The sequence below is a fragment of the Oncorhynchus keta genome, chromosome 21 (assembly GCF_023373465.1).
Source record: "Oncorhynchus keta strain PuntledgeMale-10-30-2019 chromosome 21, Oket_V2, whole genome shotgun sequence".
NCBI classification, from domain to species: domain Eukaryota; kingdom Metazoa; phylum Chordata; class Actinopteri; order Salmoniformes; family Salmonidae; genus Oncorhynchus; species Oncorhynchus keta.
In genome coordinates this window covers 38132935-38155704 of record NC_068441.1, presented here as the reverse complement: position 1 = coordinate 38155704, position 22770 = coordinate 38132935, and the positions used below count along the sequence as shown (strand labels likewise).

The 22770-nt window shown below is 41.9% G+C and overlaps 1 protein-coding gene across 1 annotated transcript in view; it reads left to right on the top strand.

The window, feature by feature from the left end:
- The first annotated feature begins 4170 nt into the window (after positions 1-4170).
- Positions 4171-22770, top strand: part of LOC118400534 (interferon-induced protein 44-like) — a 31108-nt gene continuing 12508 nt past the window's right edge. Inside the window, exons 1-4 of the mRNA XM_052473832.1 lie at positions 4171-4315; positions 10906-10992; positions 11297-11330; positions 15349-15553. Coding sequence (XP_052329792.1) covers positions 10947-10992; positions 11297-11330; positions 15349-15553 — 285 coding nt within the window. The 5' untranslated portion in view covers positions 4171-4315; positions 10906-10946. The remainder of the gene's footprint in view (positions 4316-10905; positions 10993-11296; positions 11331-15348; positions 15554-22770) is intronic.

Genomic DNA, 22770 nt, shown 5'->3' with positions numbered 1-22770 from the left:
AGCTGATATCTCAAAGTGCTGTACAGAAACCCAGCCTAAAACCGCAAACAGCAAGCAATGCAGGTGTAGAAGCACGGTGGCTAGGAAAAACTCCCTAGAAAGGCCAAAACCTAGGAAGAAACATCGAGAGGAACCAGGCTATGAGGGGTGGCCAGTCCTCTTCTGGCTATGCCGGGTGGAGATTATAACAGAACATGGCCAAGATGTTCAAATGTTCATAAATGACCAGCATGGTCAAATAATAATAATCACAGTAGTTGTCGAGGGTGCAGCAAGTCAGCACCTCAGGAGTAAATGTCAGTTGGCTTTTCATAGCCGATCATTAAGAGTATCTCTACCACTCCTGCTGTCTCTAGAGAGTTGAGAACAGCATGTCTGGGACAGGTAGCATGTCCGGTGAACAGGTCAGGATTCCATAGCCGCAGCCAGAACAGTTGAAACTGGAGCAGCAGCATGGCCAGGTGGACTGTGGACAGCAAGGAGTCATCATGCCAGGTAGTCCGGAGACGTGGGCTCAGGTCCTCCGAGAGAGAGAAAGAAAGAGAGAATTAGAGAGAGCATACTTAAATTCACACAGGACACCGGATAAGACAAGAGAAGTACTCCATATATAACAAACTGACCCTAGCCCCCCCGACACATAAACTACTGCAGCATAAATACTGGAGGCTGAGACAGGAGGGGTCAGGAGACACTGTGGCCACATCTGATGATACCCCCGGACAGGGCCAAACAGGAAGGATATAACCCCACCCACTTTGCCAAAGCACAAGAGCACCAGTTTGTACCCAACCTTCACTGGCAATACAGCAACAACGCATGGCAAAGCAAATGAGGTCAATGTCATCACACTCCTGGAGAGCAGAGTGCATGTTGTGGAGAACAGAGGCCTGGTGGTGCACCCTGACCATCCTTGGTTGGGAGCCAGCTCAGATGGGATCCTTGATGCAACACAGCTCCTTGAGATCAAGTAATAATGTTTGAGTCGGTCAGTACCTAATTCACCCCAATAGAAAAGATGGATACTACCTTAAGCTGGGTAAAAATGTTTTCAAGAAAATAGATTATTAGCTGTATTATTACAAGTATTGAACATTGTATTGTAAACTCATACTAATCAGAATTTTGTTGCAATGTGCTTTCTTATTCCTTCTTTCAGACACAAGTGACCATGATGTGCATGGGCCTACAGAGCTGCAAGCAGGTTGTCTGGACACCAAGCGAGCACATAGAAGTGGACATTTCATTGGATAAAGACAACACATGTGCAACAGCTGCAGAAGTTCTACTTTTTACAGATACTACCTAGGTTGGCTGATGATTTGGCTGAAAAGAAGATACATCTCTGCCCAAAGTACCTGGAGCTCTTTAATTAAGTAAATTGGAGTGAGCAGTAGATTGAATATGCTGGGCATACACAATTCAATTTGTTTGAGCATGCACTTACTTCATGAAGTACTGTTTTAATAAATATATTAAATAATACAAAATATACTAATATTAGATAATCCATTTATTAAGAGATATACTTACACAAACACAGTGTCATGATGTCACCAGTTTATTTTTCATAGGACAAAGTCAATGTTCATTAGACAGAACCCGTTAAAATAGGCATGTTGGTACAGGCAGTTGTGTGAGCTGACAAAACAATGATTTAAAACAAATAGAGCTAACAGTAGGAATAAAATAATGTTACAAATGCTGACAATGTTTTGTAATTCATTAACAGGAATAAAGTGATGTACATTTTTGTAATACATAAACGATCAGTGCATGTTAGTCATGTTGATTGTGTTAGACATAGTCTCAATTTGCTAGAAATAAGCTCTCCTCTCAGATTTACAAGAGCTGCACACATTTGAAGTATGTTGTCAATTTTAGGGACCAAACTAATTGGCACAGTTTGTGAGAGAATCTTGTACACCCTTAAGACACCTTATTGCCGTTCCACATGAATACGGACATTAGCAATGCGTCGTGTACGAGTGACCTGCTAATTTGTCAACTGGCATTTCTTGCGTGTAAATGCTGGTAAGACCAAGCGTACATTCCGTTCCTCTAGCAAGTCCCTAATTGTGAAGCCACGGACCATCATCACCTCATCTCCAGCACGCAAATGGTTGAGAAACCCTGAGTTCTGTGTTATGAACCAATCGCTACATTTCCCACCATAAGCCTCAGAAATGAACACAGCCATTCCTGATGGAGCAGTTGCAACTAGATATTTTACAGTATTACTGGCATATTAGTGACTGTAAAATTCAGTTCTTGAGTCCAGACTTTAGTCTTCTGCAAAACACTTTCTGTGCAGTCAATAACACAAGTTGTGTTTGAAAAATGATCCTGAAAAACCTGTGGCATGGCAGCCTTTATTGTCTCACGAGGCAGCCATGGAATGAGATCCTTGGTGTGCTCTGCAATAACATCTATCCAGAATTTCAATGTTTTACTGACCTGACCAGGTGACCTTTTGAAGTGTCTTGCTAAATCAGCTATAACAAAGTTCTGTCTAAGTTTCATTAGGGTCAACAGAATTTGGTCTACAACTGGCATTGCTGATGATGTGGGGGCAAAACCTTGGAAGCAAGACACAAGAGTGTTGAATTCTAGTAGTGGAATCCCTGTGTACAGCAGACAGTCTGCGTCATCTTTCAATGTAACATCTGCAACAGATGTTGGTGCAGTTGTCATGCCACATGTGATAATAGGTCCTTTGGAGTAGGTGTGGTACTCCATTGCTGGGTCTGACCACTGTGTTTGGGTATCATGGAAGGTCTTTGAAATAGAACCTGGCTCCTCAGAAACCTCTACCACTCCAGACTCATCTGCAGTTGATGATTAGTTGAATAGGAATATAGATGATTAGTTAATGAAATTATTTGGTCAAGACCTGGAAAAGCAAATACACTAATTAGGGATACTTTTAAAAACATTTTAAACTCCCTGTGCCTTACTTATATTGTTTATCTGACTATTCACTACTGCAAATAAGCACTCTAAACCCAGTGGCATACATAGACTAGGTTTAATATTTTCAAAACAAATATTCTGTATCTATTAGCTAGAACATGGAATGAACACCTGCCAAATACAGGGTAAATGTTGGCTGTGACAGGTAGTTTATTATTAATATTATTATAAATTAAGAATAATCATGGATTAAAGGTTACACAATATGTACCATATTTCTAATGCCAGGTAGCCTTCCACTGACTCAGTGTTTACAATTATAAAGCGTTTAACATAGATTTCGTAAGTGGCAAAAAATAATTCTGGTAGAAATTAAAGAGATTAATTTCAGACCCTAACAAACACGCGATATCAAAACTAGTCGACATAAGGTTACCTATTCTTGTGACATGTATGTCAACCCTCCTGCTGAGGCGGCGTCTCATAACCCAGAAAGAGTGTTGTGTATGGGTTATAGTGCGTTGGCGTTTTATCAACAAAGCGAAACGAGGATTGTTTCGTTTTTTTAGTTTTTGAGACTATTTCTTTTCACTTTGTCGTCATTTGGGAGGCAATGGAAACTGTACCATCTCGTGACAGGAACATTCTGATTTAGTTTTAGGTTTATGGTCGAAGGACTCCAATTTCAACATCTAGCGAGTGAATACTTTATTATTCCTTTATCCCAGTTGGCTAGCTTCTAAAACCAAAAATACAGCTGGTCAACTCAGTACCGCTACTTCCGCAGGAAATGCCACCCATAATGGTTTCCCCAGGAAACTTAGGGGGAATTGTCTGTAGATGTGTAAAAAACAACAACGATTTAAACCATTTTAAATTCAAGCTGTAACACAACAAAATGTGGAATAAGTCACGGAGTATGAATTAAATATTTCTGAAAGCACTGTAGAAGCACGTTTTGGTACCTTAATTGTGTTCTGGGAAAAAATCACATTTACATGAATATTGACCACACATATTGCCATTTTCCCAATGACTATAATGGAAGATTCTGCTTTTTGAATACAACAGCCTGCAGCATCCAACGCGGCATTCAACTTTAGATCCTCGATGAGATGGGACAGGCATAAAACAGAGTCATATTGAAAGTGAAACTATGGCCCCTCTATTCCTGTAACGGTACCATTTACAGGAAATTGGTATAGAAATAAGAGAGCCAGATTGCCCTCTCTACTTGATAGATTTGTAGAATTATCTAGTTATTCTATATCTAACCCTGGAAAGTGAAAATCACTGCACCAGTCAATTTCACTTTCTATTGTAGCCTATATAAGTGCAGCTGCAATCATTGTTTCACATCTATATCAGCATCTCAGTCTCAGGAGGAACTAGTACTAACAAGGTAAGTCTGTGGCATTACCAATTATTCTACTGATAAATATTGGTAGAGGACCTATTTGATATACAGTACAGTATATTCTTCCCATTTGCAATGTAAAAGGAAAAATGTAATTGCTATATTTCAATGTTTGTAGAAGCTCCCTGTAATTTGTGCAAAAGGGGAATGTGTTACATTGTCTTCTATTGTTCCTACAGTATATAGCCTCTATATTACGGGGCAGTTTACAATATACAGATTAAGCCTATACGACAAATACGAACTAAGACATTATACTTAACACAAATTGAATTGTAACCCGTGAAATTGCATTCCACCCATCTTTGCTTTCACAAACACCTGACAAGCTAGTTTAGAGTGCATGTTTTGTTACTACATTACAAATGTATTGGAAACAGGTTATTAAGTCATTTCACATGCCGTGGAACCTTTCAGAAATGCAAACGAAGCGTGTTACTTTTGTGTGAAATGTCCGGCAGGGAATACTGGACTAATGCTGCTTTTCAACTGTATACACCCTTATGTTATACTAGGGAAATTGTTTCCTTAGCTAGGGCTGACAGTGAGGACATGTGAAGAGTAGAATCAACAACCTCTGCATAATCAAAACAGTTGCTTTATGAGAAGGTGTTAAAGTTCACAGTTAACCATTGTTATGACAGCTGAAAAGTACCAGTGGCCTACCTTTGGCCCCAAGTAAGAGAAGGTCTGCTCGAGCCATGGCCCAGTGAGACATGGGTGCCAGCCATCGACAGCAGCCCCAAATGTTTTTGTTCCAGACCCAAACCTTTTGATCAGGGCAAGCTCTAGTCTTTGGGGGGCCCTAAGTGGGATTTGGGCCATAAGTGGGAAATATGTTTTAAAGTAAATCTCCTGCAATTATACACATTTTGCCATTGGGCAATGTTGCTGCTTTAAACCACTTTTTTTGCAGTTCTACATATTTTGCCATGGGGCTCAGAGAACATTGTAGCAATGTTAAAGTAAGTTTTGTGTTGTTATACACATTTTCCATGGGGCGGAGAGAAAAGTTTGCAATTTTATTACAAATTTCATGTAATTCTACTCATTTTGCCATGGGACATAGATACATTTGTTGCAGTTTTAAAGCTAATTACCTGAAATGACTTATGCTGTGTTAATGATACTGTATCTAAGTAAGACTGACCATAGCCAATAGCCAATTCATGCAATTCTACTAATATAGCCAATTTGTGAACTTGTACTATTCGAACTCAAGTATTCAAACTCTCAACAGTCGTTTTTGGTCTGGAGACCCTAGTGGCCAGAGGCCCTATGTGACTTCTTATGTTGCCTGGACCCAGCCCTGCTTTTGATGGTCGAATAATTGTTACATTGCACACTTTAGGAACAAGCAGATGACTTGGAACTTTGCACCCAGCGGTTTCTAAATCCATTATGGCATGTTACATTTGTTTTCTTCCTATGAATTTGGCTCCAGCCTTGGAAATGTTTGGGCTATTAGCAATTATGTCCCAATTCCTGAAAGCAAAGACTCTCAGGAACATATCTTCTGTTCTAAAAACAAGATGAAATACCCAATGATCTTTCTTCTGCTTTCCTGAATGTTCCAATACCTGTATGATGCATTTCAATCACTTGAAAGCATACCTAATTCAGACTTCATTTGGCATTACCTGACTTAACTTATCCATGTCTTATTTATAAAGTCAGATTCAAAAGCTTCATCAAATAACTTTAACAGATTTGTTATAGATACACTCAGGGTCCTAAAATAGAAAATAAAATAGTGTACTGGTAAAATAGTATACCATTTTATCCCTACTTTAAAACAAATATGTGTTAATAGGGCAGTAAATATATACTGAACAAAAATATAAATGCAACATGCAGCAATTTCAAAGATTTTACTGAGTTACAGTTCAGGAAATCTGTCAATTGAAATAAATAAATTAGGCCCTAATCTATGGGTTTCACATGACTGGGCAGGGGCGCAGCCATGGGTGAGCCTGTGAGGGCATAGGCCCACCCACTTGGGAGCCAAGCTGACCCACTGGGGAGCCAGGCCCAGCCAATCAGAATGAGTGTTTCCCCACAAAAACGCTTTGTTACAGACAGAAATACTAAAATGCTCACAAATAGGGATGTAAAGAAATTTGTGCACAAAATTTGACAGAAATATGCTTTCTGTGCGAATGGAACATTTCTATGATCTTTTATTTCAGCTCGTGAAACATGGGACCAGCACTTTACATGTTGCGTTTATATTTTTGTTCAGTGTAATATAAAAAATATATGTATACAGTAGAATGCACTGTACTTCGACATGGTCTGCCACTAGTGCTGAGCAATTTATTCACATTACTTTACTTAAATAAAGTATTTAAGTTGTTGTGTATATTACATTTGTTTTATTTGATAACTTTATTATTTAATTCCAAGTCATCATCTCATCTCCAAAGACCTGCTGCCTATGCTGTCTGACAAAATCACTATTTAAGTAGTTCTTCAAAGTAAATAAGGCATACTGCTGACTGCTGATTACCAACTGTCAATCACTTAGATCATGTATTTTCAGGTAGAGATAAATCACGAAGCAACTGCTCCCTATCCCTTTTGAGCATGCATTTTTCTGTCTCTTCTCACTCTCAGTGTCTGCCCCACACTAACCTAATGTCGCAGGCATAAAAGAAACAAACTGACAGGACAAGTAGGCATGCAAAGGATTATGGTGAATGTAGTTAATTACCACGTTTTATGTAGAATATTGGCCTGTTGGAAATTACAACTCCTTAATATGCACAGTTCGGGCTTGATCTTATTTATTTCTAGAAAAATAAACAACTGCGTAAACAAGATGGTGCCGACAGAGAGGGCTGCCTCACTTCTAGTCATTAGAAAACTTTGCAGTATTTTTTTTAAATGTATTATTTCTTACATTGTTGGCCCAGAAAATCTTAAGTGGAATTACATACAGCCGTGAGGAACTATTGGATATCAGAGCAACGTCAACTTACCAGCACTACAACCAGGAAAATGACTTCCCCAAAGTGGATCCTTTGTCCGCACCACTCAGGGCATTTGAACTGATCCCAGAGGCTGACCCAAAACAACGCCGCCAGAGAAGAAGAAGACAGAGCGGTCTTCTGGTCAAACTTTGGAGGTGCGTACACCACCCACCGCTTCCGAGTATATTACTCGCTAATGTCCAGTCTAGATAACAAGATCGACGAAATTAGGGCAAGGGTTACTTTCCAGAGAGACATAGGGATTGTAACATACTCTATTTCACGGAAACATGGCTCTCTCGGGATATGCTGTCGGAGTTGGTAAAACCACCTGGATTCTCAGTGCGTCGCACTGACAGGAGTAAACATCTCTCCAGAAAGAAGAAGGGCGGGGGTGTATGTTTCATGTTTAATGACTCATGGTGTAATTTTAAAAACATACAGGAACTCAAGTCCTTTTATCCACCTGACCTAGAATTCCACACAATCTAATGCCGACCATATTATCTCCCAAGAGAATTCTCTTCCGTTATTGTTACAGCAGTGTATATCCCCCTCAAGCCAATACCACGACGGCCCTCAAGGAACTACACTGGTCTTTATGCAAATTGGAAACCATATATCCTGAGGCTGCATTTCTTGTAGCTGGGGACTTTAACAAAGCTAATTTGAGAACAAGGCTACCTAAATTCTATCAGCATATCGCCTGTAGCACTCACGCTGGTTAAATGTTGGACCACTGTTACTCTAACTTCCGCAATGCATACAAGGCATACACTCAGTTTTCACTATTCTTGACATTTAATCATAGTAAAAATTCACAGTCTTAGGACAATTAGGATCATCACTTTATTTTAAGAATGTGAAATGTCAGAATAATAGTAGAGATAATTATTTATTTCAGCTTTTATTTTAATATGTTTATATAAGCCTTCCACAGGCTTCCCACAATAAGTTGGGTGAATTTTGTCCCATTCCTCCTGACAGAGCTGGTGTAACGGAGACAGGTTTGTAGGCCTCCTTGCTCGCACGCTTTTCAATCCTGCCCACAAATTCTCTATCAGATTGAGGTCAGGGCTTTGTGATGGCCACTCCAATACCTTGACTCTTAAGCCATTTTGCCACAACTTTGGAAGTATGCTTGGGGTCATTGTCCATTTGGAAGACCCATTGCGACCTAGCTTTAACTTCCTGACTAATGTATTGATTATTGTTGCTTCAATATATCCACACATTTTTCCTCCCTCATGATGCCATCTATTTTGTGAAGTGCACCAGTCCCTCCTGCCTCAAAGCACCCCCACAACATGATGCTGCCATCCCTGTGCTTCACGGTTGGGAGGGTGTTCTTCGGCTTGCAAGCCTCTCCTTTTTCCTCCAAACATAATGATGGTCATTATGGCCAAACAGTTCTATTTTTGTTTCATCAGACCAGAGAACATTTCTCAAAATCTTTGTCCCCATGTGCAGTTGCAAACTGTAGTCTGACTTTTAAATGGTGGTTTTGGAGCAGTGGCTTCTTCCTTGCTGAACGGCCTTTCATGTCAATATAGCACTCGTTTTACTGTGGATATATATACACTTCTGTACCTGTTTCCTCCAGCATCTTCACAAAGTCCTTTGCTGTAGTTCTGGGATTGATTTGCACTTTTCGCACCAAAGTAAGTTCATCTCTAGGAGACAGAACCTGTCTCATTCCTGCGCGGTATGACGGCTGCGTGGTCCCATGGTGTTCATACTTGCGTGCTGTTGTTTGTACCACTGAACGTGGTACTTTCAGACATTTGGAAATTGCTCCCAAGGATGAATCAGACTTGTGGAGGTCTTGGATGATTCATTTTTATTTTCCCATGATGCCAAGCAAAGAGGCATTTGAGTTTGAAGGTAGGCCTTGAAATATATCCTCAGGTACACCTCCAATTGACTCAAATGACTGGAATTGTGATACAGTGAATTATAAGTAAAATAATCTGTCTGTAAAGAAAATTGTTGGGAAAATGACTTGTGTCATGCACAAAGTAGATGTCCTAACAGACTTGCCAAAACTATAGTTTGTTAACAAGAAATTTGTGGAGTAGTTGAAAAACTAGTTTTAATGATTCCAACCTAAGTGTATGTAAACTTCCGACTTCAACTGTATGTACTGTATTCTATACTATCTATTGCGTCTTAGCCTATGCCACTCTGTCATTGCTCATCCACATATTTATATTTATATATTCATATTCCATTCCTTTACTTAGATTTGTGTCTATTAGGTATCTGTTGTGGATTGTTAGATATGACTTATTAGATATTGCTTCACAGTCAGAACTAGAAGCACAATCATTTCGCTAGACTCGCAATAACATCTGAGAACCATGTGTATGTGACCAATAACGTGATTTTATTTTTATTTTATGGAATTCAAATAATTCAACCCGACGTCGGTTCTATAAAGATTGTAATTGTGTCAATATGTTGTGAATATTGTAGAAAATCCTCACAGCCGTTTTCCATACTGAAAAGTGATGAACCACTTAATGCGCACCAGCTTACCATGCAGTATGTTCCTCCGAAGTGTGAGTTGAAGAAATTACAATCTTGGTTTTAGGGATTTCCACCAGTCTTCGTGGTTTTTATAAGCAGGGAGAATAAATTGTACAACTAACAAAGTGTCTTTGAAGTTGTAACCAATGTATAATCCTGAGTGGCGCAGCAGGCTAAGGCACTGCATCTCAGTGCAAGAAGTGTCACTATAGTACCTGGTTCAAATCCAGGCTGTATCACATCTGGCTGTACTTGGGAGTCCCATAGGGCAGCACACAATTGGCCCAGTGTACTCCAGGTTTGGTCGGAGTAGGCAGTCATTGTAAATAAGAATTTGTTCTCAACAGACTTGCCTAGTTAAATAAACATTTAGAAACCTGATAAGGTCCAATATCTGCTAGCTGGACATTCATCTTGAAGTGCACCAGATTGATGCATTTAGCTATTTAAATTATTTTTGTTTTCTTTCTGGGGAAACCCCAGGACCCAACTACTAGGGTTCCCCCTCTGGCTTTAGGCAGAGCCCCCAATGTCCTCAAATCCTAGCAAAGCCCCTGGTGCCGGCCAGCATGGATGTAAAAAATATAAGTCTGAGCCTTTGGGCAAAACACTGGGGTAAAACCTGTACAGAAATGCGCGATAGCATTTTCAATGGAGCCATTGAGCTTTTTTTTTATTCCAGGACCAGGCTTGATCTGTCTGTGAAACTGCCCCTAAATGTTATGTGTTTTTTTGTGAAATAAATAGAGGTCAAATTGCTGACTCATGCTTTGCGTTTCTTGGTCAGTAGTTTCTCGATGTCTGAAGCCACCTTCTCCACCATCTCATAAGGAGAATTCTTCACTAGGCTGAACTACCATCTTTTCTCAATGTAGATCTGCAAAAATAGATTTAAATACAGACATCATTTTGAGTGCAGTTATATGATAGTTCCACATGTTGTACTGATTGTATACCGATTGTATTACAGTATTTCACATAATTTGCAACAGTTTCTGATCCTTGAGTTGTCAGCAACAAGGAGGCACCCAGAACATTCTTAAGATATATCTGTTTGTATGTCGCTCTTTGCAGACTCGGATAGTATTTTTATATTCCCCCTCTGAAAAGCAAAGATGGGCGGAGCAGAGTCTACACCATCACCACCACCACCAAAGAAGGGTAAGAGACATGACATATCTGCAAAATACCCTTTAAGTGAATATATCGGCTGTGAGTGCAAAATCTGTTCAAGCACAGTTCAGTCACAATTCCTGTCACTTGTTCTGGAAATCAGCATACTCTGTTTTAGAGCATGCATTGACAACAGTCTCAAGGCAGTACTTACCATCGACTGTAGTCTACTCTCATTTATTGTGTGTAATCAAAATCAGATTCTTTTGAAAATTATAGATGGGGGTATTGGAATCTGGAAAACAATAATTAAGTTAACTTAATCAAAATGTGTCCCATGTCTGTCATACAGAATTTGACAAAGAATGGAGGAAATCATGTTGGAGGTAAGTACTATACTGTCTGATCAAATATTGAGGATGAAGGAGTGGAGCTCCCTCACTTTTTTCAATTTGAGAATACACAGAGTTGGAAATATTATTTCTGGAAAATGAATAATAAATTCTAAATATATTTTTGTAATCACCATAAAAAAAAAAATCCATGAAAAACATTAGAATGACAAACCAAATAAATATGTATAGCAGCCTAGAGGTAGGTAAATGGGCATTTCTTCCCTGTCTTCTCCCTGGCGGTGGCGAGAAGGATGAAGAATATAGGCTACAGGGGTTCCTACTTTAAAAGTTGCGTCATACTGCGGCACACCTTGAGGGCTGCTGCAGCATTCTGTGGCATGTTATCTATTTTTTTCTGTTAATGTAAGTTATTGTTAGTTTGCCCCAAACCTAACACTTTGTAGTCAGGACAAAAATTGCTTTGCCAATATTTTTGTAGTATTTAGTGTCTAGTTGCATTAGCCGGTAATAGCATGTTTTTAGCTGTTGTTAAAAACCGAAGAGGTGATAAATACTAACACGGCTCAGGAGAAGACCCAGATGCAGACAGTTCAAAGTAACAAATGTTTATTACAATAACAGGGGGCAGGCAAATGACAGGTCAAGGGCAGGCAGAGGTCAGTAATCCATAGCAGAGTCTGAAAGGTACAGAACGGCAGGCAGGCTCAGGGTCAGGACAGGCAGAGGGCAGTAATCCAAGACAGTGTCACAAGGTACAGAACAGCAGGCAGGCTCAGGGTCAGGGCAGACAGAATGGTCAAAACCGGGAAAACAGGGACTAGAGCAAAACAGGAGTATGGGAAAACCGCCGGTTGACTTGACGAAACAAGACGAACTGGCAACAGACAAACAGAGAACCTAGGTATAAATACACTGGGGATAATGGGGAAGATGGGTGACATCTGTCAGTACCATAAGGGTCAGTACAAACTTTGAGGAAATTATGATATAATTTAACAAAATAAAAAAACTCACTCACCTAAAATAAATAGCACTACACCACTGACTGTCAATCAAATAATCTTGAGCTGCTTGCATGCAGCCTGCCTGTGCACAGACCACTGTCTGCTAAAAAAAGTACTTTAAAGTTTGTTAAATTACTTACCAAGACAGTTAGTAGAAAGAAAGCACACTACCATTAAAAAACAGCATAAAAATCCACAGCAGCAGCACATCAATCAGGAACATGTATTGTTGTCAGGGAAATGATACAGAACATTCAGTAACATTTTACTTGACATCCAGTGCTATAACACGTTATGACATGGTTATAATCATGTCATATGTCATAACAGCTTACACAATTAAGTTATAACCCCAGAAACGCTGGTGTTTGGAGGATACATTGGCCCTGGACGAAGTGCCAATATATCCTCCAAACACCAGCTTTGAGGGAATTTGAGGGCATTATCACTTTTATACAACGTATTCAAATAATGACTGACATATTTTCATTAAAAACATTATTTTGATGAATTTATTCATATTATTTCATCCTTCCACAAGACTTACATTTCCCTCAAACCTAAAATAGCTGTCTGAGTAGCTAACCGATCGCTGCAGCTGTACATAGTCCATCTGTAAATAGCCCACCCAATCTACATACCTCATCCCCTTAGTTTTTATTTACTTTGCTGCTCTTTTGCACACCAGTATCACTACTTACACACCATCATCTGCTCATCTATCACTCCAGTGTTAATCTGCTAAATTGTAATTACTTTGCTACTATGGCCTATTTATTGCCTTACCACCTCAAGCCATTTGCACACTGTATATAGACTGTCTTTTATTTATATTGTGTTATTGACTGTATGCTTGTTTATTCCATGTGTAACTCTGTGTTGATGTTTCTGTCACACTGCTATGCTTTATCTTGGCCAGGTCGTACTTGTTCTCAACTAGCTTACCTGGTTAAATAAAGGTGAAATAAAAAATAAATTAAATAAAAATAGTCCCGACACAAATCTAGGGTTTCTACCCAAGCTGGCTGGTTGTTTGTTCTATCGGTTCGGTTGCTAGAGACTCGACTCAGTCATTCAGTCTTTTTGTTCTGTATCTATGGATATGACCCAGTCATTCGTTCTAAAAGTTCCATTGCCATCCTGGCTGGCAATGTTCTTATCCGTTGCTTGCTAGCTAGCCAACTATGGCTAACTTAGTCAAAAAGCGCAGCCAGAATAACAGCAAAGTAGCCGCATTTGCCTTTGTTTAAGCTGTTTTCTAGTGACATTTATTTGAATACATCCATAACAATGAGCTAATGAGGCGCGATTTCACCTGGCATGTGCTCACTCTTCAGGACACTGTTGTTCAGAGGAGCTAGCCATCAACACAGCTAACACAATTATGCTGATTCATGATTTCAACTGGCTGAGAAAAGCTGCCTGCCTGTCTCATACCGACACGTTCATTACTGAGACATCTGGAGATCAAATTTTTATATTAAAACAATGTTGCAAATGTCGGAGACAGACAGCAAGGTTTATACAAATCTCCTCTGTATAAACTAAATGTTAGTCTAAATGTCTAGATGCTTGTTATAGTGGAGATCAAGATTATAAATTGTGCAGTCAGATGGAACAGAGTAAATAGGCATTTTAAAGTCAGATTTAGCCGGTGATAACTTGAGGAATAGACACCGGCTGGAATGCAGTTTTAACCAATCAGCATTCAGGATTAGACCCACTCGTTGTATAACTTGTCATAATATGGTCATAACACTGTCATGACCCATATATTTACAGCTGTTATGTCAGATGTTATGACTTATTATGACATGGTTATGACCATGCCATAATATATTATTACGTTGGGTGTCAAGTAAAGTGTTAATGAACATTCTATGCCGCCGCAGAATTCTACTATCTGAAAAGGTACAGATGCTTCTGATGCGGACTTTGTTTAATTGTCAGAAAAATTATCAATTGTCGCTATCGACATGTTACTGTTCTATGTCTGTAAAGGGTCGCGGTAGATATAACTTCATTGCCCGGCCCTAGTGGTCATACATACGCAGCAGGACCATTATACTATATGTGAGTTGACATGAAATGTTATGATATTTTCTTATCGTTTTAACAGAAAACCAATTTTAAAAATGTTATGCAAAATTGCTAATTTGTCACAGGACAGACAATTCAAAAACAAACTTCTGTCACGCCTTGACTATAGAGAGCCATTGTTTCTCTATGGTGTATGTAGTAGGTCAGGGCGTGACTAGGGGGTGTTCTAGCTTAATATTTCTATGTTGGTGTTTTGTATGGTTCCCAATTAGAGGCAGCTGGTAATCGCTGCCTCTAATTGGGGATCATATTTAGGTAGCCAGTTTTCCCACCTGTGTTTGTGGGATATTATTTTGTGTGTGTGCTAGTTGCACCACTTATGTTACTTTTCGTTTTATTGTTTTGCCTAGAAGTTTCGCTTTATTAAAAGATGTGGAACTCACACGCTGCGCCTTGGTCCTTATTACGAACGTGACAATTTTATTTTGATAAATTTCTGTTTTACCATGTATGAATATGTTATTCAATGTGTTTCTATGGTCTAATAGCAGTATGGCCAAATTCAATGATTTATCAAATACTTTTTTTATATATTTGAATACTTACAGGGATCCTAAAATAAATAGCTAAATTATTATTGTTATGACCATCTTAAAACAATTCCATATGTTAGCTTAGTAGAAAACTAGCCATGGACCCTTAGAGTTCCAAACCTCTCTGCCAAGAATTTTCAGTTTTTCCCTCCCCACTCAGACCATTTCCAGACAATCCTAGCAAAATTATTGCTTGAAAAATTGCTCTTTACTAAGAAGCTATTTGATTATTGAAGTCAGATGTGTGCCAGCTAGAGCTGGACCAAAAGTGTGTCACCAAAAGTGTGTCACCAATGAGGTCCCCGAGGACTGGAGTTGCCATCCCTGTTGTAGCATATGATATATGTTATAACCCATACTGTATGTCTTCCATGAGATGTGCTACAGAAGTAACACTATTTTATCTGACAGTAAACTAGAGAGAGATGCCATGGTGGCTGCACTGAGGAACTTTGAACTGAGTGATCCTGATGTGGGTCAGCTGAGATGCCTGCTACATGGACCAGTCGGTGCAGGGAAGTCCAGCTTCATCAACTCAGTCAACAACGTTTTCCAAGGACGATCAACACATAATGCCCTGGTAGCTGCTGCCTCTGGCACAAGTTTCACCATGAAAGTAAGTTGGTTTGCCTAATAAATTGAACTACACCATTCAGGGATGGGATATGGCTTCCTAATATACCTTGGAACACGCAGACATTTCATGAGCCACATACAGGCAGAACAGAGACATGAAGAGAGACTTATAGAAACAAAGCATGGTCATCTGCACACTTTCAAAGAGGCCCAATGCAGTCTAAATTAATTTTTTCCTGTGTTTTGTATCATATTGTACAACAGCTGATAAAAATAACACTGTAAAAGCGTGAAAATATGTGATCATCGTTATTTACTGATGGTTGCTGGTTGAAAATACAATTTACACAGCACCTTCTAATCAGCAGGTTTAACATGGCAGAGTTTTGGCTTGCCTTTTGACATCATCAGGCAGTATATGTTAATAGACCAATAACAAAGAGAGTTCCAAGCCTCTCTGCCAATAACAGCTAGTTTTCAGGTTACATATCTATCCTCGTAGGCCCTCCAATCAGGCCCTTCACTCACACCAGCTCCCAGACAGTCCTAGCAAAATTCTGACTTTCTATTTTGGTTTCATAATGGAAAACTATCACAGTAAGGTACTTAACTGTTACCCAGAAATTTGATATGGAGCTAAAAACGGCTGCACTGGGTCTTTAATACAAAGCATAGTCAGTCACAGATGTTTAGGTTTCAAAAAGTAGGATAATGGAAAGGATAGAAACTGCACACTGTTGGAAACATGGGTGTACAAAAAAATCCCCCCGCATTTTATTTATTTCACCTTTATTTAACCAGGTAGGCAAGTTGAGAACAAGTTCTCATTTACAATTGCGACCTGGCCAAGATAAAGCAAAGCAGTTCGACAGATACAACGACACAGAGTTACACATGGAGTAAAACAAACATACAGTCAATAATACAGTATAAACAAGTCTATATACAATGTGAGCAAATTAGGTGAGAAGGGAGGTAAAGGCAAAAAAGGCCATGGTGGCAAAGTAAATACAATATAGCAAGTAAAACACTGGAATGGTAATTTTGCAATGGAAGAATGTGCAAAGTAGAAACAAAAATAATGGGGTGCAAAGGAGCATAATTTATTTATTTATGAAATACAGTTGGGAAAGAGGTAGTTGTTTGGGCTAAATTATAGGTGGGCTATGTACAGGTGCAGTAATCTGTAAGATGCTCTGACAGTTGGTGCTTAAAGCTAGTGAGGGAGATAAGTGTTTCCAGTTTCAGAGATTTTTGTAGTTCGTTTCAATCATTGGCAGCAGAAAACTGGAAGGAGAGGCGGCCAAAGAAAGAATTGGTTTTGGGGGTGACTAGAGAGATATACCTGCTGGAGTGTGTGCTACAGGTGGGAGATGCTATGGTGACCAGCGAGCTGAGATAAGGGGGGACTTTACCTAGCAGGGTCTTGTAGATGACATGGAGCCAGTGGGTTTGGCGACGAGTATGAAGCGAGGGCCAGCCAACGAGAGCGTACAGGTCGCAATGGTGGGTAGTATATGGGGCTTTGGTGACAAAACGGATTGCACTGTGATAGATTGCATCCAATTTGTTGAGTAGGGTATTGCTATTTTGTAAATGACATCGCCAAAGTCGAGGATTGGTAGGATGGTCAGTTTTACAAGGGTATGTTTGGCAGCATGAGTGAAGGATGCTTTGTTGCGAAATAGGAAGCCAATTCTAGATTTAACTTTGGATTGGAGATGTTTGATATGGGTCTGGAAGGAGAGTTTACAGTCTAACCAGACACCTAAGTATTTGTAGTTGTCCACGTATTCTAAGTCGGAGCCGTCCAGAGTAGTGATGTTGGACAGGCGGGTAGGTGCAGGTAGCGATCGGTTGAAGAGCATGCATTTAGTTTTACTTGTATTTAAGAGCAATTGGAGGCCACGGAAGGAGAGTTGTATGGCATTGAAGCTTGCCTGGAGGGTTGTTAACACAGTGTCCAAAGAAGGGCCGGAAGTATACAGAATGGTGTCGTCTGCGTAGAGGTGGATCAGGGACTCACCAGCAGCAAGAGCAACCTCATTGATGTATACAGAGAAGAGAGTCGGTCCAAGAATTGAACCCTGTGGCACCCCCATAGAGACTGCCAGAGGTCCGGACAGCAGACCCTCCGATTTGACACACTGAACTCTATCAGAGAAGTAGTTGGTGAACCAGGCGAGGCAATCATTTGAGAAACCAAGGCTGTCGAGTCTGCCGATGAGGATGTGGTGGTTGACAGAGTCGAAAGCCTTGGCCAGATCAATGAATAAGGCTGCACAGTAATGTTTCTTATCGATGGCGGTTAAGATATCGTTTAGGACCTTGAGCGTGGCTGAGGTGCACCCATGACCAGCTCTGAAACCAGATTGCATAGCAGAGAAGGTATGGTGAGATTCGAAATGGTTGGTAATCTGTTTGTTGACTTGGCTTTCGAAGACCTTAGAAAGGCATGGTAGGATAGATATAGGTCTGTAGCAGTTTGGGTCAAGAGTGTCCCCCCCTTTGAAGAGGGGGATGACCGCAGCTGCTTTCCAATCTTTGGGAATCTCAGACGACACGAAAGAGAGGTTGAACAGGCTAGTAATAGGGGTGGCAACAATTTCGGCAGATAATCTTAGAAAGAAAGGGTCCAGATTGTCTAGCCCGGCTGATTTGTAGGGGTCCAGATTTTTCAGCTCTTTCAGAACATCAGCTGAATGGATTTGGGAGAAGGAGAAATGGGGAAGGCTTGGGCGAGTTGCTGTTGGGGGTGCAGTGCTGTTGACCGGGGTAGGAGTAGCCAGGTGAGGCCCCATCATATCAAGATTGCAACGCATTAAACCAACTTCCTGATCTTCAAATGTACTATTAATATTTCACATAGGGATTCATTGTTTTACATACACTGAGTGTACTAAACATTATGAACACCTGCTCTTTCCATGACAGACTGAACCAGGTGAAAGCTATGACCCCTTATTGATGTCACTTGTTAAATCCACTTCAATACGTGTAGATAAGGAGACAGGTTCAATAAGGATTTTTAAGCCTTGAGACATAGATTGTGTATGTGTGCTATTCAGAGGGTGAATGGGCAAGACAAAAGATGTACTGTAAGTGCCTTTGAACGGGGTATGGTAGTAGGGGCCAGATGCACCGGTTTGTATCAAGAACTGCAATGCTGCTGCTTTTTTTACACTCAACAGTTTACCGTGTGTTTCAAGAATGGTCCACCACTCAAAGCACATCTAGCCAACTTGACAAAACTGTGGGAAGCATCCCTATGGAATGCTTTTGACACCTTGTAGAGTCCATGCCCCAACGAATTGAGACTTTTCTGAGGAAAAGGGGGGATTGGAGGGGGTGATGCTGATTGGCTGACAGCTGTGGTTTATCAGACCGTATACCATGGGTATGACAACATTTATTTTTTACTGCTCTAAATGCATTAGTAACCAGTTTATAATAGCAATAAAGCACCTCTGGGCTTGTGATATATGGGCAAATCAAATCCAACTTTATTGGTCAAGCTGACTCTACACTCCAAGACTGCTTCCATCACGTGGACTGGGACATGTTTCGTATTGCGTCAGATGGGAACATTGACGAATATGCTGATTCGGTGTGCGAGTTCATTAGAACGTGCGTCGAAGATGTCGTTCCCATAGCAACGATAAAAACATTCCCTAACCAGAAACCGTGGATTGATGGCAGCATTCGCGTGAAACTGAAAGCGCGAACCACTGCTTTTAATCAGGGCAAGGTGTCTGGCAACATGACTGAATACAAACAGTGCAGCTATTCCCTCCGCAAGGCTATTAAACAAGCTAAGCGTCAGTACAAAGACAAAGTGGAATCTCAATTCAACGGCTCAGACACAAGAGGCATGTGGCAGGGTCTACAGTCAATCACGGACTACAAGATGAAATCCAGCCCAGTCACGGACCAGGATGTCTTGCTCCCAGGCAGACTAAATAACTTTTTGCCCGCTTTGAGGACAATACAGTGCCACTGACACGGCCTGCAACGGAAACATGCGGTCTCTCCTTCACTGCAGCCGAGGTGAGTAAGACATTTAAACGTGTTAACCCTCGCAAGGCTGCAGGCCCAGACGGCATCCCCAGCCGCGCCCTCAGAGCATGCGCAGACCAGCTGGCCGGTGTGTTTACGGACATATTCAATCAATCCCTATACCAGTCTGCTGTTCCCACATGCTTCAAGAGGGCCACCATTGTTCCTGTTCCCAAGAAAGCTAAGGTAACTGAGCTAAACGACTACCGCCCCGTAGCACTCACTTCCGTCATCATGAAGTGCTTTGAGAGACTAGTCAAGGACCATATCACCTCCACCCTACCTGACACCCTAGACCCACTCCAATTTGCTTACCGCCCAAATAGGTCCACAGACGATGCAATCTCAACCACACTGCACACTGCCCTAACCCACCTGGACAAGAGGAATACCTGTGTGAGAATGCTGTTCATCGACTACAGCTCGGCATTCAACACCATAGTACCCTCCAAGCTCGTCATCAAGCTCGAGACCCTGGGTCTCGACCCCGCCCTGTGCAACTGGGTACTGGACTTCCTGACGGGCCGCCCCCAGGTGGTGAGGGTAGGCAACAACATCTCCTCCCCGCTGATCCTCAACACGGGGCCCCACAAGGGTGCGTTCTGAGCCCTCTCCTGTACTCCCTGTTCACCCACGACTGCGTGGCCACGCACGCCTCCAACTCAATCATCAAGTTTGCGGACGACACAACAGTGGTAGGCTTGATTACCAACAACGACGAGACGGCCTACAGGGAGGAGGTGAGGGCCCTCGGAGTGTGGTGTCAGGAAAATAACCTCACACTCAACGTCAACAAAACTAAGGAGATGATTGTGGACTTCAGGAAACAGCAGAGGGAACACCCCCTATCCACATCGATGGAACAGTAGTGGAGAGGGTAGCTAGTTTTAAGTTCCTCGGCATACACATCACAGACAAACTGAATTGGTCCACTCACACTGACAGCGTCGTGAAGAAGGCGCAGCAGCGCCTATTCAACCTCAGGAGGCTGAAGAAATTCGGCTTGTCACCAAAAGCACTCACAAACTTCTACAGATGCACAATCGAGAGCATCCTGGCGGGCTGTATCACCGCCTGGTACGGCAACTGCTCCGCCCTCAACCGTAAGGCTCTCCAGAGGGTAGTGAGGACTGCACAACGCATCACCGGGGGCAAACTACCTGCCCTCCAGGACACCTACACCACCCGTTGTTACAGGAAGGCCATAAAGATCATCAAGGACATCAACCACCCGAACCACTGCCTGTTCACCCCGCTATCATCCAGAAGGCGAGGTCAGTACAGGTGCATCAAAGCTGGGACCGAGAGACTGAAAAACAGCTTCTATCTCAAGGCCATCAGACTGTTAAACAGCCACCACTAACAGTGAGTGGCTGCTGCCAACACACTGTCATTGACACTGACCCAACTCCAGCCATTTTAATAATGGGAATTGATGGGAATTATGTAAATATATCACTAGCCACTTTAAACAATGCTACCTTATATAATGTTACTTACCCTACATGATTCATCTCATATGCATATGTATATACTGTACTCTACATCATCGACTGCATCCTTATGTAACACATGTATCACTAGCCACTTTAACTATGCCACTTTGTTTACTTTGTCTACACACTCATCTCATATGTATATACTGTACTCGATACCATCTACTGTATGCTGCTCTGTACCATCACTCATTCATATATCCTTATGTACATGTTCCTTATCCCCTTACACTGTGTATAAGACAGTAGTTTTGGAATTGTTAGTTAGATTACTTGTTGGTTATCACTGCATTGTCGGAACTAGAAGCACAAGCATTTCGCTACACTCGCATTTAACATCTGCTAACCATGTGTATGTGACAAATAAAATTTGATTTGACATACACCTGTTTAGCAGATGTTTTCGCTGGTATAGCGAAATGCTTGTGCTTCTAGTTCCAACAGTGCAGCAAACTCTAACAAGTAATATCTGTCACGCCCTGACCATGGAGAGCCATTGTTTCTCTATGGTGTAGTAGGTCAGGGCGTGACTAGGGGGTGTTCTAGTTTAAATTTTCTATGTTGGTGTTTTGTATGGTTCCCAGTTAGAGGCAGCTGGTAATCAGTCTCTAATTGGGGATCATATTTAAGTAACTATTTTTCCCACCTGTGTTTGTGGGATATTGTTTTGTGTTTGTGCATGTGCACCACGTAGTCACGTTTCGTTGTTCGTTTTTTAAATTTATTGATTTGTTTTAGTTTCACTTTGAAATAAATATGTGGAACTCACACACTGCGCCTTGGTCTGTCTCTCCTCATGTTCGTGACAGAATATCCCACCAGTTTTGGACCTGGCAGGAGATCATGGGAGGTTGTGAGACACCAAGGAAGGTGGAAGGACAGCGATGACGCCAGGGACCGCGGCCACAGAAACTCCAAGATTCTTTGTAGGGGGCACGAGGGGTGGTCGGCGGAGTGTGGAAGAGCGGGAAATCAGTCCGTTGCCATCTGTGCCAGCTCCTCGTACTCACCCTGAAGAGCCAGAGACTGTCGGGTGGCGATGGATATGTTGGGAGAGAGAGATGTTAATTAGGTGTGTTCGTCCGGCATCCTACCTAGTCACACCCTGACCTACTACACAATAGAGAAACAAGGGCTCTCTATGGTCAGGGCGTGACAGTACCCCCCCAAAGGTGCGGACTCCGAACGCAAAACCTGAAACCAAATGGGGAGAGTAGGGGGGTGGGTGATTAGTGTTGGTGGCGGCGCCGGTGTAGGTCGTAGCCCCTGCCCAGATCCCGCTGTCGTGACGGGCTGAATGCCGTGCCTGGGGTGGGCATCGGCACAAAGGAGGACTCCGGCCATGGAGCTGGGTTGGACGCCATGCCTGGACTGGGCACCGGTGCAAAGGAGGGCTCCTGACATGGAGCAGGCTGGACGCCTTGCCCGGACCGGGCACCGTCGCCGGAAGCTCCGGACCGGGGACCGTCACCGGAAGCTCCGGACCGGGGACCGTCACCGGAAGCTCCGGACCGGGGACCGTCACCGGAAGCTCCGGACCGGAAGCTCCGGACCGGGGACCATCGCCGGAAGCTCCGGACCGGGAATGCGCACTGGAGGCCTAGTGCGTGGAGCCGGTACAGGTGGCACCGGACTGATGACACACACTTCAGGGCGAGTGCGGGGGATTAGGCACAGGACGTACCGGACTGGGAGGTGTACTGGA